General features: G+C 36.9%; 2 protein-coding genes across 2 annotated transcripts; one reads left to right on the plus strand and one right to left on the minus strand.

Moving 5' to 3' along the window:
- Window positions 1-178: 178 nt before the first annotated feature.
- Window positions 179-12470, plus strand: LOC141899063 (uncharacterized). Its single transcript, XM_074785216.1, has 27 exons — window positions 179-271; window positions 446-721; window positions 806-1064; window positions 1152-1339; window positions 1621-1747; window positions 1962-2192; window positions 2573-2756; window positions 3086-3232; window positions 3328-3493; window positions 3586-3715; window positions 4016-4146; window positions 4231-4370; window positions 4459-4642; window positions 4753-4953; window positions 5059-5175; window positions 5259-5384; window positions 5853-6642; window positions 8091-10277; window positions 10425-10529; window positions 10625-10701; window positions 10818-10880; window positions 10992-11093; window positions 11176-11304; window positions 11403-11615; window positions 12019-12064; window positions 12154-12236; window positions 12332-12470. The coding sequence occupies exons 2-27, from the start codon at window positions 488-490 to the stop codon at window positions 12404-12406; spliced, it is 6435 nt and encodes a 2144-aa protein (XP_074641317.1). The 5' UTR covers window positions 179-271; window positions 446-487; the 3' UTR covers window positions 12407-12470.
- Window positions 12471-14636: 2166 nt separating this feature from the next.
- On the minus strand, window positions 14637-20194 carry LOC141899064 (glutamate receptor ionotropic, NMDA 3A-like). Its single transcript, XM_074785217.1, has 7 exons — window positions 19938-20194; window positions 18616-19684; window positions 18148-18338; window positions 17222-17477; window positions 16960-17124; window positions 15989-16107; window positions 14637-15210 (listed from the first exon to the last, which is right to left on the minus strand). The coding sequence occupies exons 1-7, from the start codon at window positions 20192-20194 to the stop codon at window positions 14637-14639; spliced, it is 2631 nt and encodes an 876-aa protein (XP_074641318.1).
- Between the last annotated feature and the right edge of the window lie 350 nt (window positions 20195-20544).

The following is a 20544-nucleotide window of genomic DNA, read 5'->3' on the forward strand; positions in this document are numbered from 1 at the left end:
TGGATATTCTATTTCATATTCACTTTTGCGAATATTATCTTCATTGCCATCCCAAGACCAATGATATTTCGTGAAGTATTGTTTACAGTGATTTAAAAAATAAATTTAATTTGAATTTGGGGTAGGATAGGAACCCTTTATTCTCAGCGCTTGGTGTATGACTTGGTCGAGAAGAACAATTTGTGGGAATTTGAATGCGCCTGTTTATTAATTAACGCGAAAGCATTGTTTTCAAGCGAGTTATGATTATATTTTCCTATGCTTAAGTGTCGTGAGTATCTTTTTATGTTACATGAATCTTTCAAGATATATGTGTGTGAAAACATTGGGGATGATTTGGTTTATTTTTAAAGTCTTTGGATGTTGAACTTCAATCCAGTTCGACGACAACGAGACGACGGGCTAACCAATTTTGCTTTTATGATGATTTACTCTTTTTCGCCAGACATTGTCTCTTCATACTACTGATTGAACTCTTGATTGAACGATGTCGCTGTCAGATGATGAATCCGCAAGTACTCAATATGATGAGTCTGCTACCAGCAGTGATCACGCAGAAAAAATTGTGGCAGCAAATTTCATGGACATTCGTAAAAACCTCAACCTTCACGAGTTTGCGACCCCAAAACCGGTCGATAATGTGGATCAAAGTGAGCATATGCGAGTATATCTTCGCATTCGACCGTTTTTGAAAGAGGAATTAGAAAAAAAAGAAAATCAGGTAAGAAAAAAACAATCTTAAAAAAGTTAATGAAAATTTATTTTTTGTTATTAGATCGAAGCTGACATCTGTTTTTTTTTTCAGGATTGCATAATTCAGGAAACTGAAACATCTCTTTTCGTACACGCGCCTAAAGACTCGATAACGTTCAAAAATACGGCACATGGCTGCGCAAAACTGAACCACAAATTTTCATTTTCAAATATATTCAACGAAAATACGAGTCAAAAAGTATTTTTCAACCAGACGACATTGTCTACAGTGAAGGATTTCGTTGATGGGCAGAATTGTCTCGTTTTCTCTCATGGCGTAACTAGTTCTGGAAAGACTCATACTATACTGGGTAAAAATCATGAGCTTTCAGTTATAGTTTTGTTCCTTTGGTTAATGAGTAGCTCATCAATTACAAATTGCATTGTGTTCATTTCAGGGAATCCCCATGATGCTGGTATTTTGCCGAGAAGTTTGGATGTTGTATTCAACAGTATCGAGGGTAAACAGTGGACGTCGATGACCCTGAAGCCGAAACTGTTCTGTGATGTTGCGCGATTGAATGCTAACCAGATCGAGGTTGAGAAACTAGTCAAACAGAAAGTATTTGCCATGGCCTCTGATGATGTAAGTAGAGAAAAAGGGGAAGTAGGCCTACATGTAAAACAATAGGCTAGGCCTATATGATATATGCCTACAATTATAAAGAAAATATGTTTAAAGGAAAAGCTAATTTTGTTTATAAATGATGAAATCCCATGCTTCGATAATTTTGTGGTTTCAAAATAATAAATTCTATTGTATAATTTAATTCTAAGTGTTGGATTTCTTCATTTATCTACAGTGTACACGGATTATAGTGTTTATTCGACTACTAATTTTGTTTGTTTCATTATACGATTTTGAAGGATAAAAAGTGCAGTGACCTGTTGGGGGATGACGTGGTGAGCTCTACCGATTCATCAATTTCATCGATCGTAAACGAAGATTCAACTGCCAAGGATTCCACAAGCAGAGAATCGGATATTGTAAACGGTAAAAACCTGTTAACTGTATTCTATTAGATAGTTTACAGTTTTAGGTGCCCTTAACTCCTTGAAAATCCCTTCTCTGAATGGAAAATGCTTTTAAAGGTTTTTGAAACTCCTTTAATGTGAGCAAAACGCCTGAAACTCTTTTAAAACTTCCATTTTGAGAAATAGGTAATTATTTCCATTCTCTCTCATTGATTTTGAATATGTATATCTAGAATTGCAGTCAGATATCGAAACATTTGAAGACCTGCAGAATCGTGAACGGGATGATGCAATCGTAGACATCGGTACACAAGGAGATATTCTGTTCTCAGTTTGGGTCTCATTTTGTGAGATTTACAACGAATTCATTTATGATCTGTTGGAATCTGTACCGAAGAAGAAGAAAGCAAAACGTCCGTCCCTGAAATTGAGCGAGGACAGAAATGGCAATCCGTATGTAAAAGGTAAACTGGAATGTCTTAATCTTTTCATTGTGTCTAGACCGTAGTGCCAGGTGTAAATAGGTGATGGACTTTGCTAGTAAGGTGTATCGCGGTGTATCAATGTAATTAGTTATAGGTTGTATTTACAAGGCTTGAAACGTGCTGTTATCTTACAAAAGAGACTATTAGTTATTAACGATACACCGCACTATTGCAGTATGCCCATTTAACAACACACTGGATTGGAATTTTTCAAAATTTTGAAATTATCTGCAGCACTTACGGGTAACAATTAGTCCTGACTTAAAGGGCTATGGCTATAACTTCCGACCATCAGCTATTGTTAAAAAGCCGAAATGTATGTACTGGATGTAATATGTTTGATGATGTACTTCTTGTAGGTTTGACATGGATAAACGTAATATCAGCAGATGAGGCATTTCAGATATTGAATATAGGACAGCGAAATCTGCGCATTGCCAGCACGAAGTTAAACCATAACTCAAGTCGTAGTCACTCGATATTCAGTTTGAAGATTCTTCGCGTCGTCAAGAAAGAAAATCCAAATATGGCTCGGATTAGCATGTAAGTGAATTTACTAATGCATGTCATGCGTGAGGGTGAAATTTACGTTTTGAAGGGCATGGAAATTTTGACCTCTTATGTGCCCATAAAGGTTATTGTTGGCCTGAATTGGGCGGTCTGCAGCTTCTTTTCATTGAAATAAGTGGTGGGTATTCCTTGAGAAGTGGTCGTAGAAATATGAGATTGGTTTTTGGACATAATCACTTTTAAAAATAATGAAACGTAGTAATGATTATTAACAAAATCAAATGAGTTTCTATAGTTGAAACCTAGTTTTTGAAACAGGACTTGGCTGCGTTGGTTGACTGACAATCCTTGAAATATTGTAGGTTATCATTCTGTGATTTGGCTGGGTCAGAACGTTCTAGGAAAACTCAAAGTAAAGGTGAAAGAATGAAAGAAGCAGCGCACATTAACACATCTCTATTGACTCTCGGACGCTGCATTGAAAATCTTCGTTACAATCAGCACCACAAGTATGTTACAAGTCAGATTCATCTGAATTGATATACATGTGCACTTCCAGAATATTTATAATATTCTCTGTTATTCTCTGTCCTTTTTTAAACAGATCAAATCAAAAAGTGATACCGTTCCGCGAAAGCAAGCTGACGAGGCTGTTTCAGAGTTTTTTCTGTGGACAGGGCAGAGCATCGATGATAGTAAACATTAATCAGAATGCCAGTATGTTCGATGAAACGTTGCATGTGTTGAAATTTTCGGCCATCGCTAAACAGGTATCTACATATTTGAAAAGCTTGACTAACCTCTTGTATGACTAAAATGCAGATATCTAGATTAAAGATTTTATCCTATCTTCATTTTGTAGGTTTATAATGTACAAAAGCCTGAGGTTCCCAAAGTTGAGCCGCGTTATCGGGCGCTATCCCTCGGATTAATGTCCAGTGTTGGGAAAAATACTCGAGCACGTGCTACATCTATTGCTTGGTGTTCACCAGGTTTGTTCAATCAATTTTACTTAAGAAATGTCAGTTCTCAACTCAGTAATTTTCACCCATAAAAATGATAAGCAACCCGCCAGGTTACATTTGTGTATATTTGTTTTGTTTTAATGTTTTTTATATCAAATTAAAATCAGGCCTGTCGATTAAGGACATAAAACTAGGTATAATTTTATTGACATATTTCCCTGTGGAATTGGCCACCATTGGTTCATTATGAGTTAAATTCTTAAAAAGGGTATGTTATTGGACATTAATTCATGATTCTCACTATAATACAATACATATTCGTTATAGCTACTCAACAAAAACTCCTTGAAGAAGAAAGGTTGCAAAAACTTCAAGAAGAGATGAAGGAAAAAGATGTTTCAGTTAGTGAAGATCTTGATGTAACACTGGCTGACACAAGTTTTGCCGATCGTGAACGCGTATGTTATACTTAGAAATCGAACAGCAGTATCTTTAAAACATTTGTGGTCTCTCTATAATCCCCTTTATTAAAATCTAAATAGGAGCTACTCGACGCTATTGAATTTCTGCAAAAACAACTCGTCAAAGAAAGAACTGAGAAAGTGCTGGTTGAGGCTCGTGTACGGGAGGAAGTCTGCGCTGAAATGAGTGAAATGTTTATAAAGATAGAACAAGAATGCAGGTTAGGAAGTGGGAAAGTGTGTTTTATTCGTCCATGAAACATTTTTCATTATATATTGATTTATGGTATTTATTGGTATTTATTATAGTGAACGCATAGAAGAAGAAAGAGCGGCTGCCGAAGAACTAGCAGAACGGAAAATTGAAATGTATAAGAAATTTGTTCAACCCAATCGCAAGCGTGCTCGTCTCGACAACGGCAACGAAAACGAAGATGTAGTTGAAGAATGTGTGTCAGTTAACCAGTTGAAAGAAGTTGAAGATAAATTAAAGGTTTCCTGTTTTTTCTTCAATAGAAATTAATGTTTGAAATATTCCCTTCTGTAGTCGTGGATGATATAATTGTATCAGTATTCCTTTATTTGTTTTTATTTTTTCAACAGGAGCGTGACTTTTTGGTGAAACAACTCGAAGAAACTGTTGAAAATTTGAACATGGAGTTGGAAAGCACAAAGCAACGACTGATTAACGTGACAGAAGATTGTGATGAGAGCAGAGTCGTGGTGTCCTCACTCAAATTTGAATTGGCCGACCTAAAAACTAAGATAACTGAGGATAATCTAAGTTCATCTGAAAACAAAAATGTAAGTTACACACTCAAATTTCAAATTAACATCTTTACCGTACTTGGATAATCTTTTTCTCAATATTTCGCGTCTAAATTTAATTAACGAGTTTTAATTTTCCAGACTTCTGGAACTCCAGCTGCCAGATTGAATGATACGCTCGCGGAAATTTGCAACAATGAAATCGTAGAAAGGTTATCTCGCCAGTTGGAAGAAGCCCAAAGCAAACTAAAAGATCAGGTATGAATACGCACTAAGAGATTTTGTGAGTATGCATGTGTTGCGAGGGATATGTATATGTAAGTGTGAATATCTATATTCAGGAGAAAGAAACATCAGAATTGCAAGCAATGTTGACTGAGGCCGGTGATGCTTTTCTTGAGAAAGAAATTGAAATTGAAAAATTAAAGGCGGCAATCATTGAAGATGAAAGACGCATCGAAGTACAGGTATATACATATACAAGCTGAAATAATCGGATATCAGTAGTTAAAGAAATGTTTTAAATTAGTATTTACCAGTAAATATGGGATACCGGCACTCACGGACACTAGATGGCACAACCAAACACTAGGTTACTTGTATTGAAAATTAGTTCATTTTCAATGAAATTGATTTCCAAATCCAAAAATAATCAAACCAGTCTTTGAATAAGTATAAAATTCCCTTTCTCAGTCAGTATATGGTATAGATATCACTTTGGATTACCAATGATGAAAGTTCATTCAAATTTAAGTGCAATGTGGGAGGGAATTGAAGCATGTTAACCCAGTGCCACTAGCGATCCTGGCAAATCGTTGCTGAATTCTTGCTTGCCACTAGCATTGCCAGTACCTCAGATCACCTGCTGAAGATTAAGGAGCACCAAACCTGGAAGTTAACAAAAGGAATTCAAAATCCTTAATTCTCTATTTCAGGAGCAAACAGTGGAGGAGATGAAAAGAGTAATTGCTGAGGGGCAGAAAGCCATGGAAATTGCTGAACAGAAACTTCTTAGACGTGATGAGAAGCTCTCGAAATTGGAAGCCGGATGGGAACAACTGACAAGCAAGTTAAATGAAGCGCAATCTGTGATGGAGATATTAAAAGGTACCGCTATGAATCATAATTCATTGCAATCGCTGATGTTGCCATCCATCATCAATAACTTTTCGCCTCAATTCTCGAGTACTAAGGATGCCGATGAAATCATGCATGTCGCAAACGCTTTGTGTTTATCATCGGGGACAAAAACTGCCCGTAATCGTAGTAAACTGTCAAACGATTCGAACTATCAGTCTGGATCTGGCTCGCGTGATAGTGTAAGGACTTTCGATGGAAAAAGTAAAGAACCTCATATTTCTCAACCTGAATTATTATCACCGCCACTTGTAAATGTGGAATCCTTGAAAGACACTCCGTTAATCAGTAGTGCCATCGATAGTAAAAGACCCAGCCTACCACCTTTGATCGGCTGTGGCCATAAGCAAAATATTAGAGTTTCCTCCACTTGCCCTCGAAGTGTTAGAAAGCAACCGCCATCTTGCAATAAAGTCAGACATTCTCCTCGCACAACTGTGCGATATTCCAGTTGTCTCTCACCAAATGATAGCAACCCTATGAAAAACTCTAATTCAACTCCAACTAACAAAGAAAATTTGATTCATCGTCGCTATACTTCTCCAGTAGTATCTCCGAAAACTGTAGAAAATACAACGGGTGTCAGTCGTATATGTGGTTCTGCTAAGAAAGTAAGGGGAACTCCTAAACGATTTTTCCAAAATACTGAACATTCGATTCATAACCACCATACTTCTCCAGTGACATCGCCAAAAACTCTGGAAAATGCAACGGGCCTAAGTGGAATATGTAGTTCTTCTAGAAAAGGAAGGGGAGCTCCTAAACTTTTGTCTCCGAACCCTGGTCAACCGATAAGTTATGGATTGCCTAGTCGTCATACAAAATCTAGTATCTTAAGAACAAGGCATAATGCATCGTCTGTATATGGCGCAATACCACAACGTGATATAAAAAGAAAAAATCCCTTGAGGGGTGTTAAGGCTGGTCGAGTCAGTCGCATTCGTAGTAATATCAGTAACAGAAGTTTGCAGTCGGCTCTTCCTAGTGAACAGAAGTGCGCCATCCGAGTTCTGAAAAAATGATAATGTCTTGTATGATTTCAATTGAATTCCAGAAAATGTCTTTCAAAAATTAATCATGAATTTAAAAGAAACTGAGACTGAGGTATAATGTTATGAATATTGTAATTATTGATGTATTTTTAATGCATAGTTGGGTTTTGTTTTTATGTGAATCATTATTACGAGAATATCTTTAGGTAACAAGGTCAATCAACTTGGCACCTAGAATCTTATATGTTATTATGATTTGTAAATTATTTTTTTTTTCAATATCAAGAACTAGAATACTTTTTATTATATCGTTTTCCCACCAAGGGCTCAAATGAAGGAGGCATAAGCATAATTGTGATTGAATTCAAGCTGTCTGACTTGGTAGTTGAAATTGTAGCTAATAACACTTTGGATTATCTCCTGTTCCTATCAGTACACCTAGTCTTCAATATTGTATAAAAATTTCCTCTGTCCTATATCATGGAAGATAATCAGGATCGTGCCCGCCAGTTCTTGTTACTGTTGGGGCTACTTGAGTGATGTATATAATGATGTTAATGTGTTGTAAAGTATTTTATAGATCATTGTGAATAAAGGGAAGTTATATAAATTAATCATCTGTTCTTGTTGTCTATTTTAGGTTTGTACACTTTTGGAATTGGCTCAGGAATAGTGAGGTTTACAGGTTTCTTGTCCAAGCTTGAAGAGTATTTGATATATGTGGCTAAATGGATTCCTATGATGTCATTTATCTCATGAGGTGGAACAATCACAAAGAACTTCATACAGACAATTTTAATGCTTTGATTAAGTAATTCCAATACACCTTTTGATTCTTAAAATAATTCTGGTATCAGCTAAATTATCTCTTGGGTGGCTGATAAGTCATGCCAGGGTTCCACTTCTGAACTTTAGTATAAGTATAGTCTGTTTCCAAGGAGGATAGGATTTAGCTGAGGAAATAATCATCACAAAAATGTAAGGTATAGATTGAATTTGACGAAGATACAATCCTTATACAGTACTTCCGTTAATTCTTTTCAGAATCTGAAAAAGCTTTCCATCACTTAAAAGAAGAATATGATTCAATGCAGAAGGCGTTTGAAAAGTCCAGACTAGAAAATAGTTCATTGAATGAAATGTGTGCTACACTGAAAGAAAGAGTGGAGGAAAAAACCAAAGAAGATGCAATGAACCAGAGTACTTTACATGACTTGGCTAATGAACAGCATGGTATCATTTTAGAATTAGAAAAGGAAAAGACATTGAAGGAAGTAGCTAATACTAAACTCTCAGAACAAGAGAAGAAGCTCTCTGAGTATGAAAATATTATCAAACAGCAGGAAAAAACTTTGAAAGATGTTTTATCCCTGAAGGAAAAACTTGAAGATGAAATTGAATTTGAGAAAGCTTGCTCGAAAGAACTAAGATACCAAGTTAATGCTTTAGAAGGAAAGATTTCTGATTATCAAAAAGACTCACATAAAGATCTGGATAAAATTGAGGAATTATCGGCCAGATGTCATGAACTAACTGAGGAATTGAAACTGGAACAATTATCAGTTCTAGACTTGAATTCGACCATGTCGCAGTTTTCGGTTATGAAACAAGAAGTAAATGATTTGAAATTAAAACTTCAAGACGTTAAACAGCAACTTGAAGACAGAGAAAAGGAGTTTGAGATCATCACAATTGAGTTGAAAAATGAAATAGCCGCTAAGAAAAAAGCTGAAAATTTGTTGAAGAACACATTGAATATGGAAAAACTGGTTCAGAATTCTCAGACAGTATTGTCCAACAATGATAGATTAAATAAGGAATTAGATGAAGAACACCAACTTAGGATTACTCTCGAAGAGACTATAACTAAATTAAACATCAAAATTGAAGGACTCCAAGCTACATTAGTAAAAGTTGTGGCTGAATCAGAAAGCTTGAATACGAAAGCTAAGGAACAATGCATCGTTCTGCAAGAGCATAAAGAAACCAGTCAGCGAATAGAAAAAGAGTTGAAAGAAGAGATTGCTGAACTTAAGGCATCTGCTGAACTTACATCTTACACCAATGAGGAAACTATTTCTGATTTGCAGCAAAAGATTGAAGATAATGAAAGTAAACTTGAAGATGTGCGGAATGAAAAATATTCCAGTGATGATGAGATAAAGTGTCTAAATACAAAAATAACTGATTTAGAGCAGTCCTTAGAATTGATAGAAGCTGCTAAAGAACAATTTAGCATCAAGGCACAAAAACTCGAATCGCAAGCAGACATAGACAAAGATTGCATTGAATGTTATTGTGAGAAAATTAAATCAATGGAAGAAACTATAGCTAATTTATCGAATCAACTTAGTCAAGAAAGTGGAGAACCAAAAGCCTATGTTGTAAAGGTACATGAGTTACAGGTTCGGTTAGATGAGTCAAATCAAAATGTAGAATTCCAGACGCAGATTGCAAAGACTCTTAATGACAAAAACTGTCTTTTAGCCGAAGACAATCAGTCTCTTCAGAAGGATATTGTAGAACTCAAGAAAAGTTGTGATAATCTTGAAGCCTCGTTGCAAGAGGCCAACAAGTCTTATCGTGAACGGGAAATTAAACTTTCTGAGTTGAAAGCAAGTCATAGTTCGCTGTCAAAAAGAGTTACTGATTTGGAAAAAAAATCTATTAATGATGAAATGTTGATTGACGATCTTCAAGTCGATAAAGATGCGATTCAAATTAAATTGAATGAGATGCTAGAAAAAAATACTAACTTAATGAGTTCTTATGGTGCTAAAGAAAAGGAATTTCTGCAGCACAGATCAAAAGTGGAAGAGACACAGGCCGAGTACAATGAAATTATTAAGAATTTGAAATCTGAACTTCTTGAGTGGAAAGAAAAGCATCATAGGAGTGTTAATGAGAATCAGGAAACTACTTGCTCACTAAATACTGATAATCAAAGGCTTCAGTCTGAAAATGTGCTACTTAATAAGAGTAATAAAGAATTGAATGGTAAAATATCGTTACTGGAAGCAGAATTAGAAGAGATAGAAAACTTTGAAAATGAGACTTCAGTAGATGTAGGGGAACTGAAAGAACAGTGCGAACAACTCAAGAGTAAATTGGCTGAAATGGAAACAACGGCATCACGACGCAATGCAAAAATTGTCGAGAAGAACCAAACAATTGAAGACCTCACCATCAAAGCTGAAACGCATCTTTCGTTGTATGAAAATTGTTTGAAAGGTAACTCTTTATATTTCAAAAAAAGTTAACTAAACCTGAATCATTTTGGACCACAAAATTTTGTAAGTGCCATGTACAATGTATGTCCATATTAGTCTAGGTTTCTTGAAAATCCACTTAGGATTTGTCTTTCCATTGAAAACCTAGAAATAACAGGTCTCAAAGAATGCCTTAAAGAACAAGAGATGGTGGCTGAGCAACAAGATGAAGTAATCAAAACAGGAGATGAAAGAATAAGTCAACTGCAAAAAGGTTTTTACTATGCATTCAAATGTATTTTTTTGTTAAATGGGAATATGTTTACATTAAGTGTCCAGAATCTCTGTATGTACATTTATATTCAATAGAAAATCAAGCACTTCAGGCATCAGAGGATTTGAAAATCAAGGAAGTAGAGATAAAGAATTTGACTGAATTGCTTAAGGTAAATTCATCTGTTGTCGAAACTGAATTATTATACGTACTGTTATATCTCGCTAAAAAAAATTGAAAATGTTCCTACGGATGTCTAGCATGAGTAATTATGGAATTCTTTCCTAGGAAAGGGAATATTCGATTTCATCAAAGGACGCGTCCCTAAGAAGCAAAGGATTAGATATGGAGGTAAATGTAACTACATAACGTGGACAGATTGAAAAAGTAGCTTGAATATACCAGTAGATATTTTTTTTGTGTGTGTGGATATATTACTCAGTCTTACCGTATATTTTTCAGCAATGGCGTGATAAATGTGATGAATTATCGAAATGCTTAGCTGACAAGAATCGCGAAATTGATCGTTTGGAATCATTATCAGAGACTCATCTTAATTCAGAGGTAAGCTTACCTACCACATACGGCATCTTTGCGTGGCCATAATGGCAGATATTATTGATGATCTAGTGATTATTTTTTTAAGCTTGCACTCGAGAGAGAGAAATGGCAGAAGAAAATATCGGCTAAAGACCAGATAATTCAAGAATTAAAAGATGTAAATAATAAGCTGCAAGAGAAATTCAAGGCTGATAAATCTGATGATGGAAATATGGTAGGTTGAAAAAATTATGTATCATCGTAATAATGAAATCCTTCAAATTGTCCAATACGCATTTAAATGTAAATGTTTGTAATCTTTTGTATTTTAAGAATGAAACAAGTCACTTACTAGGTGTACCATCAGAAACAAACGTTGTAGACTTATCGACATCAGTGCTTTCAAATATTAGCAATACTAGCCATGTAAGCGCCAACAGTTTTGTTTGTCAAGTTGACTTCGATGAACCGGAGTACGATTCGTCGGCGATCAAGAAACGTCCTAACAAGCAGAGTACCGGTAGAAAACAACGATCTAACGAAAAAGTAAGGTGTAAAAAGATCTCTTCGGTATATTCCTCAATAATAGAATATGTCATGTAGTAATAGAATTCAGTGTTGACCAGAATGAGAAAATTTAATTAATTTCCTATTGGATACAGTAACTCAAAGCTATAAATATTAGATTATCCTGTAAACTACACATCCAAACTTCCTTTCGATGAACTTCAGGGGCCCAGCGAATTAGTTCATTATACTTTTTGTGTCCAGTACGTAAATATTGGTAGATAACTTTTACTATTGGGGTCAAAATGCCAGGTCTGTATCCAGGGAGTTAATGTTAAGGGAGATTGTTATATCAGAATTAGTTGATTGTAACGTTTAATTGTAACTTTGCTTAGGACTTTTGTCTACATGTATCACAATAGTGTATCAATATTTATTTTAGGAAGATCACGTGACTTTCTCAGTGCAGAAAAGCAAAACTGATACTGGTAATTACGTAAAATTAAGTTTAAGACACTTCCACTTCATTGATTGTAATGGATGAATAATACTGCCAAATCATTTCTTTTTATTTCAGAACCAGCAACAAAGAAAAAGCCAGGAAGAAGGCGACTCTATACGGCAAATCCTCCAATTCTTGATGCTACACCAGCAAAACAGGTTTGTTTTATGTTTGGGGCCGAAGTGAAAAAAAGTATCATATTGATGTGGACGAATATCTTAAACAACGTGTACTGTTTAAACATCATTTATAGAAAGCTGCTGCTGATGAGGCACAAGCACGAAGTACTCGAACTCTACGGAGCAGTAAAAAGAAGACATCAACGTAATATTCTACAAAGAATTCTATAATTCTGTAATTTTGTGTATATACATGTAATTCAAGTCACATAGTACCGGTATATAAAGTAAATTATACATAAACCTATATTTTCTAGTCTTTCCTGCTGCATGGATGTGGACTTCATTCTATTCACAAAATCTAGTGATTGTTTCTCCCCGTTGGAACGAAGGCATCTTATTTTAGTGCGTGTCTGCCGTCCAATGTCCGCCGTCCCCTTGAGAACTGAGCCCGATACAGCCTGTATATTTTCCCTTGATTGATATTCATGAGAGCTGGTGCAAGGATTGGAGAAAGTGAAATGTCCACGCTAATGTCCTTGGCCGATGACTAATGACAGCTGAGGCCGATGTGAAAAACAGTGACAGTACATTTATTAGGTCAAAGAATGATGATACCTTGTTTCTCAATCGGGCGGATCATTTTGTAAACTGCAATAGAATCTGTAATCATTTCATTTCTATAGCTGCCGGGTCTGTTGCGGTTAGTTTGACCATGTTCTAGAAAAAATGTACAGGGTAGATAGACAGTCGGCCGGGTCAATTTTTATGCTCGGCAGAAATAAGAAACAATTGGTATCAATCTTTTTAGCCTAAGTCTGTAAATCGCTAACGCAAATCCATAACCTGAACAGTAAATCAAAGAGTTGGATTTAACTGACGTCTAGAATTTAACCATACACAGATTTGTATATCTTGCACTGAGCATGGGATGTTTGATTTCAACCTGCAGCTATTCAACTTTTGAAGGTACGTATGATACATGTATGTATAACGATTGAGATTTATTAATCATCATTTAAGTCATTAACTCAGTTAAGTATTTATTCACATTATATACAATATGATGTATGTACGTGTCAATAATCACATTATGAGTCTGTAAAAGGACTAGTATTGTGAAACCAGTAAGTACATGTAGTCCAAACTGGACTTATATAGACGAAGAGCTTATAGCGTTACAGCTTTATACGGTACCTGTGATTAGCAATGGACTTAATTGAAAAAGAACAACCATAAGCAGTCCGCGTCAATGTCAATATTTGTCCACGATCTATGAATTTTAGGACATATTATTCCTGAAGGTCTGGTATAACAAGATTCGTCAATACTGATGAAAAAAACATAATATACATAAATACACGCCACTAGACCATGTTCTTCCACAAAAATGCATATAACATACCGTGTTGATGATTATGGATATAAAATTAAGAATACACGCGCGTACACATATTACAAAATATGTTATTTTATCGTTGACGAATTTATGTTTGTTAGGCCGCGCAATATTGATCGCTGGGTTCTCATAATTTTTTTCCGCGCGCGTCACTTGAAATGAATAAAAAGTAAAATAGCGCATCCCGCATCGTTAAAATCATAACAGACTACCAAAAGATATATAAATCCGCACGACCGCGTTGTGATTCAAAAATCAACTTTTATAGTTTTTAGTTTTTTTCCCGTCAGAAATAAGGTTCAACCCGCAGTATTAAAGGAATTACTACTTGATTTCTTTGAGATGCAATGTACGATGACTAAAATCTCGCGCCCTCACACAAATTCTTCATAATGCATATGATTTTTCTTATCTGAAAAAAGATTAAAATTGCGTCGCCCGCGTCAAAATTTCAAGGTCGGTTTATTACTTTTATTAACGTTTTTTTTAAGAAAGTAGAAATAACCATCGCGCTCCCTTGTCAACTTTTTCTGAAGACTCTAATGAAAACCCAGTAACCAATTTTGCGCAGCCTTATATGCATGACATCAGGGGTGGATCTAGAAAAATTGGAAGGCTGGGGTCCAGAAGAGACTAAGGCAAATAAGGGGTCATTCATTTATTACGTACGCATTAGTACGTTCAAATCTTATGCGTACGTAATAAATGAATGATCCCTAACGAGAATAAGAATACAGCCGAAACGTCGAATAAACTAATGGCTCTAGAAATAATTTTCGGACTTTGTCTTTCATTATCATTGTGGGATTCTCGTTATTTTATCGTCACCACAAGGATAAGGCCAGCCTCAATGAGAAGGCAGAGGACTGGATCCCCAAAACCACCCCTAAATCCACTCCCGGATAACCAAAACGCGCGCGACGAGATAGAGTCATATAAAACCAACCAGCGGTAGAACACTCCAGGTTCGCCTTCCATGTTCGTTAAACACTTTTCATGCCACACATTGTTATCAATTGCAATGAATTATCAACATGAGTTTAGAAATTCGTTTCCGTGTAATTGCGATTCGATTCATTGACTTTTTTCGGTAGAACCGTTTTGCCTACCGGAACGCTTTTCGATAGTCTTTCAGCAGTAACTTGAGAAGCGACCGGCACCGCACCGTACTTGATACCACTTTCAATCTTGTTACCTTTGCTACTTATCTTACACGGACTTTTCCGAACCTTCAGCGAACAGCCGCGCTTAATTTCTTCTTCGATGATGTGTCGTGGTTTGCATTCTAGTTGAGACACTTTGCGAACTAGCGCTTCTTTCTCACGTAGGGCTCTGGCTAGCTGCTCTCGCATACTTCGAAGATCGTCTTCGAAACTCTTCAGTCGTCTGTCAATGTTGGCGTCGACATGTTTTAACTGTGTGTTAACATGCTCCTCGATGTTTGTTTGCACGGCGATGTTACAAGTGTTTATTCGTTTCTCATTATTTTTTATATCCTTCTGTATGCTCCTGATGAAAGACCCCTCTTCAAACGGCGATTTTTTGCTCGCTAGAAAATGCGAAATCTCGTACGGATGGACTTCGCGTATTTTACGAGAGCTGTGCGTCGACGATCTGCAAATAGATCGACAGTACGAGCTTTTATGATGATGAAATGAAAATGAAAGAACACATATAAAACATGATTAGTAGTGCTTATAAGATTACTTTTAAAAAGTTTCATGTGAAATCATGCTAAATTATTCCATGGGAAATTTATCAAATATTACTCGAGCGATGAAATACATTTCCAAATGATGAGCATATTACGTAAAAAAGGTTTTATTTCAATGTATAAATGAGGTGGTTAGTTGTTGGTAATCTTCTCATGGATTATATATTTTGATGAGCTTTTAAACAAATAAAGAAGTTGCTCAGGATTTAGGTTTTAATGGTTGAATTTCATTTTTTTGTAATGGCTGTAGAAGCTGATCTACATTTTTTACTCCCGCTGATTCCAATCACGATTTACAACAATTTCCTGAATCTGGTGATCACTCGGGAACGGTCTGCTAATTCGTAGCCCCAGGGTTTGAAAATGGAAAAGGAAATTTGACTGATTGAAGGAGTTTTGGACCTAGTGTTCATACTCAAATTAACGCAGTTCACGAATCCACCAGGACGAATCAAGTATAATTTAATCAGCTAATGCTGGTGTGCACTGTCGCTAGGCTCTTATCTCACGAATTGCCCTTCCAACGGTTCTTCTGATTTCACCGAAACGAGGCACAAAAGGGAAAAACCATTTCAAAATCGTAGCATTATAGCGTATATAAATATACATATTCTTTGATTAGAAATCTGTCTTATGTCGTATTATATTCTCTACATTTTGCTGTTAACAATTTTATACCTTTCCGTAGAGCGCAATAAAGGTTGGCGGTTTTTCAGCAGCAGTTTCTCAGAAGATCGTCTATCGGCATAGATATTCATTGTGTATTTGGGTATAGCTTGAACAACTCTGAATAGACGCTATAAAAACAGAAATACAATTTTTATTGTGAGTGTTAAAACATTAGTGATATATTCCAATTCTAGAAATGCCAAATCTTTATACGGGATTTTGAAATTTGAATCTGGTCGATTTCTGTATAATTTGTATTTGAAAGTTTTATTTTTCGAGAATGATTTTCTTCTACATATAAATTCGATTTTTGAAAACCGGTAGCAAATGAATTACTCAACAGTTCCCAACACTGCAGTCGACTTCATTAGTGAAGTTAAACACGGTCAAGGAACTTCATGTTTCGTCCGTGTCATGAATAGATTCGCCATCATACAGCTTCGTATTACCACCGATATGGCTTTGGTTCGGTATATTTCACTCCACGAGTGTTTTGTCTGCTTGTGATTCGATGGTTTATGACTTAAGAAAACGATGAATCTTGTACGGCTCTATGGTCGTCCACTGGACGTGTGATGGAGACATTGTCACTCGAGAATGATTATCTTGTTAGGCTTATGGACGGAAATTGATGTTGCAGCGGCATGCGCCTGTCTCGTTAATTATCGACAAAACCACGAGGTAGCCTTAAAAGCATTTTCAATTATGTGCCTTGAATATAGCTCAGATATGTATACGATATGAATAGCGCCCGGTGAGAAAATTGCCCGGAAAATTCCTAAAATAACCCCCCGACCAAAATTAATCCCCAAAGAAACATCAAAAAATTGATTATGCCTCTGGCGGTAACGCAGAATATGGCGTAATTTGAGTCACAGATACTCTGCGTAGGGGTTGAGAGGCATGATAATTTGGAAAATGTTACCATGATCATTACATGCGTTTTCATAAGCCTATAGGCGATGTAGTCCGCGGCTTACCTGGCTGTATGGAAGGACCCATCTCGATTTGTGGCGTCTCATCTTCGGCACGAAACAGCGATAGACAATTAGTTCCAATATTAAAGTTACACAACCCAGGAGAATGCCGACAGCAAACAGCAGGAACACACCAGAAAATGTCAGCGCATTCAGCTTTATAGATTTCTGCAATAGATTTGATTTATTAGGAAGGAAGTCAATCGCTCACTAGGTCTATATGTGTGATATTTCGATGATGCAAAACTGCAACAGAAATCTCTACCTGGATATTAATCCGTTTGTAGCCGACCATTCGTTCAAACCAAAGCTTATAAAGATTTTCTAAGTAGCCTTCGTTCTCGTATTTACTGATGTGCATGGATATATCGTTGGTGAATGGCGAATTCTTTTGCAACCCGACTCCGTAAGGAAGATTTCCGAAGTCACTGCCAACGAATTCTAACCCATACTGTTGCATAGTATGAACATAGTATTCAAGCACCACGCGATCTAATACCAAAAGGTCCACTCGACCATCCCTGAAAAAGTTTGAGTTGGCTGATTACCAACAGTATGTAAAGCCGTCCCGGAAGGGTATTGAATGATTTTGTTTTCCCCTTGCAGGTTAAGGACTAGAAAAATGTTTGCGCCCTTGATAACATAGACTTGGAGAAAATATCATCCGATTGGGATTAAGTGTTGAGGTATCAGAGAGTGTCGTATTTGCCAAGCCGCACAAGAACTGTAATCACCGACAGACACCAGCATAGATTCTTCTACACTTTATTTGGCATATTACCAGTCACTCGACTAATGGCTCACTGGCATTCAGTTTCTTCGTTATTCTCATACGATTCAACATGAAATATTCATACGAGCGGAAAAGGCACATTTAAAACGGATTCATCCTACTTCATTCTTCATATGAGGATCGTATTCATATCATGAATGCATTTATAGCATACGCTCTTTTGACGCTTCTGCTGCATACATTTAATTCTGCATCATTTATAAAGTTGACAAAATGTACCGATTAAAATCCAAGAAATTCGGTATAAAACATTGCACGGTACTAAATTTGTAATATCGAATCGTATGGCTGGCTGCCAAAGCTTTGGCGTGAATTAGTTGGCAACTCATCACGACTTTCGGCAACTCATCACGACTTTCTTCTGGTTGCCGAAGGTTAAGATTGTATTTCCCGTATACCTGAGTAGCTTTATCAAGCGTTCCGTCTTCAACTCTGTTCGTGCTCTTTGATAACTAGTCTTCGCGACGTGTAAAGGGATTTCAAACGTTTGCATCAGACTGTCCATATGTAGGTACATTTGCGGGAAACTTTTTTTCATGTAGTATTCGGCGTCACTTCCGCGAACTGTTGCGCACCTTTTAGGATTGATCTTGAAGAAACATTTGAATAATTAAATATATTGATATCGATAATAACAGAGATAACTAAGCTATCTTATACCATCTTAACATTTCAAAACTCTATTTTTTTACTTCATTTACCGACGCCGACTTACGTATCTACTGTCTTGTATGTGCGGTTTTCGAAAAAATAAATATCTATCTAATCTACTGTCTTTGTTGGGTAGACAATTAAACGATTTATTTCTTCTTTCAGGTGACTAATTGTTTAATTGTAATGCTTACACCGTATAACGCTAATCTTACCCTGTAATCGTGGATGCCCGTAATTTTGCTTGTAGTTTTATCACCGACCATGAAAGCAGCGAGGTTCGCCGTGTAACTAGCCAGAAATACCAGTGAAAAACACGCCCAGACGTTGAGCAAGAACCGACTGCTCCAACATTTCGGGCTTTTAGTTGGAACTGTATGCGAGAATAGAATGGACCAGCATAAATTTAAAGCCGAAGGCAGACTGAAGACTTTGGCGCGGTCTCTGCCATTGGGGGTAAGACCGTAAGGGCTGTGCCATTCGTAAAACGTCGCTGCCAATGCCGTTATGTGTAATGTGATGAATATACCTAACCACATTGACCAGTCTAAAGGTTCCATAAATGCCCCGATCGAGGCGGATTGCTCATTTCTGGCCATCAGCAGACTAAGTGGAGTATGTAGATAAGGCAATGAGAAATCAATCACTTGACTTCGTTCAGAGCTGACCATCATCGGTGCGACAGCTATATCAGCAGCCCCACTGATGAGATCCCCGGTCAGACCTGTCCATCGGCCTAGTTTTCTCGAGTATTCCCCGGAATGGTTCCCTTTGACGATATACAAGTCGAAGTTGAAATTCATATCGGTGCTGAGTCGCGTCAATAAATCAATGCATAATCCATGACAACATCCAACTAAAACTGAATGATGTGTAGCACCAATTGCTTCTTCGTGTGAATACTGATGAAATATCCTGCGAATCGTTTCGGGGTCAGTAGTATTTGGCTGCAGACAAATATGACCCGAAGTGCACGTCTTGTGTTCATAGCTCATGTTAAAAACGTCAACGAAAGGTTTAGTTATTGACGTCGCTACACGGATTTTGTATCGCTTTTTATGTAAATGCTGATCGATGCTAATACTTCGTCGGATATGCGGTCTGAAAATGACACTTAAATCACTATTTTCCCAGATTGCAGTCCGAATCCAAATCGGATCTTTTGGCCATCTTTTCACGTCTCGGAATAACGTCCAGATATCGTAACGAGGTCGTATTATATACCCGTTGGTATCGAATCGAATATAACCAGTACGCCCGGAATATGAGGCCTTTCTGTAATACCTGAAAAATCAACATTTAAGCAATAGAAATTTATGAATCATCTAAATACTTTCTCACATCCATGGAAAGGTTTCTGTTACATATGAAATTTCTAATTATTTAAGTTATTCTGATCCTCTTCTGAAGTAATCATCTACCCCTTGTGTATGCAGAAGTATCAAAGGCTCTGTATGTTATGTTTATCAATTGACACTATCGGATAAAATGGCCACACTGGATTTAGCGCTTTCTTGCTGACTACCAGAGTACTTACTTATATGGTTCTGTCGATGATTGACCGGCGTGCCAGCACGATTGTGTTTGCCCTGATACAGGAACGTTATCTCGGAGCATATCTGCGGCTACTTTCCCTATGAAATTCACCGCATCTCGCATTAAATCCCTTTGCATATCTCCGGACGATGTTCTCCTGATGACAAACGCATTCGGTGGATATTTGATGAGATATCGAGAGTGTTTCGTGAAAGCGCTTTCGGACAGTACCCATTTGAAACGCCGGTGCAGCTTCATGATCCGCGCTACGGAAAATATTGAAACCAAATCGGCCGCGTCTCCCTGAAAAACTATCGTACCCTCGTTGAGCGATTTGAGAGGTCGGAGTAGTTTTTTGATTTTACGAGTATTCCTGATTGTCGATGGCCCATATTCCAATTCACGCGATATGCGTAGAATCATATTCCGATTGACAGTTTTGTGGAATGATTGTAGAAAGTCGTTTTTCATATTTTCTCGTGTTAAAAGTATAAAGTCCCACCACTCGTAGTAGTTAAGCACATCCTTCAGTACATTGACTTCATACACGGACGGTCTCTCTATGTGGAATGTCGTTGGATTTTTTTCCTAAAGTGAAAAATAGAACA

Source organism: Tubulanus polymorphus, chromosome 2 (genome assembly GCF_964204645.1).
Source record: "Tubulanus polymorphus chromosome 2, tnTubPoly1.2, whole genome shotgun sequence".
Taxonomy (NCBI): Eukaryota; Metazoa; Nemertea; class Palaeonemertea; order Tubulaniformes; family Tubulanidae; genus Tubulanus; species Tubulanus polymorphus.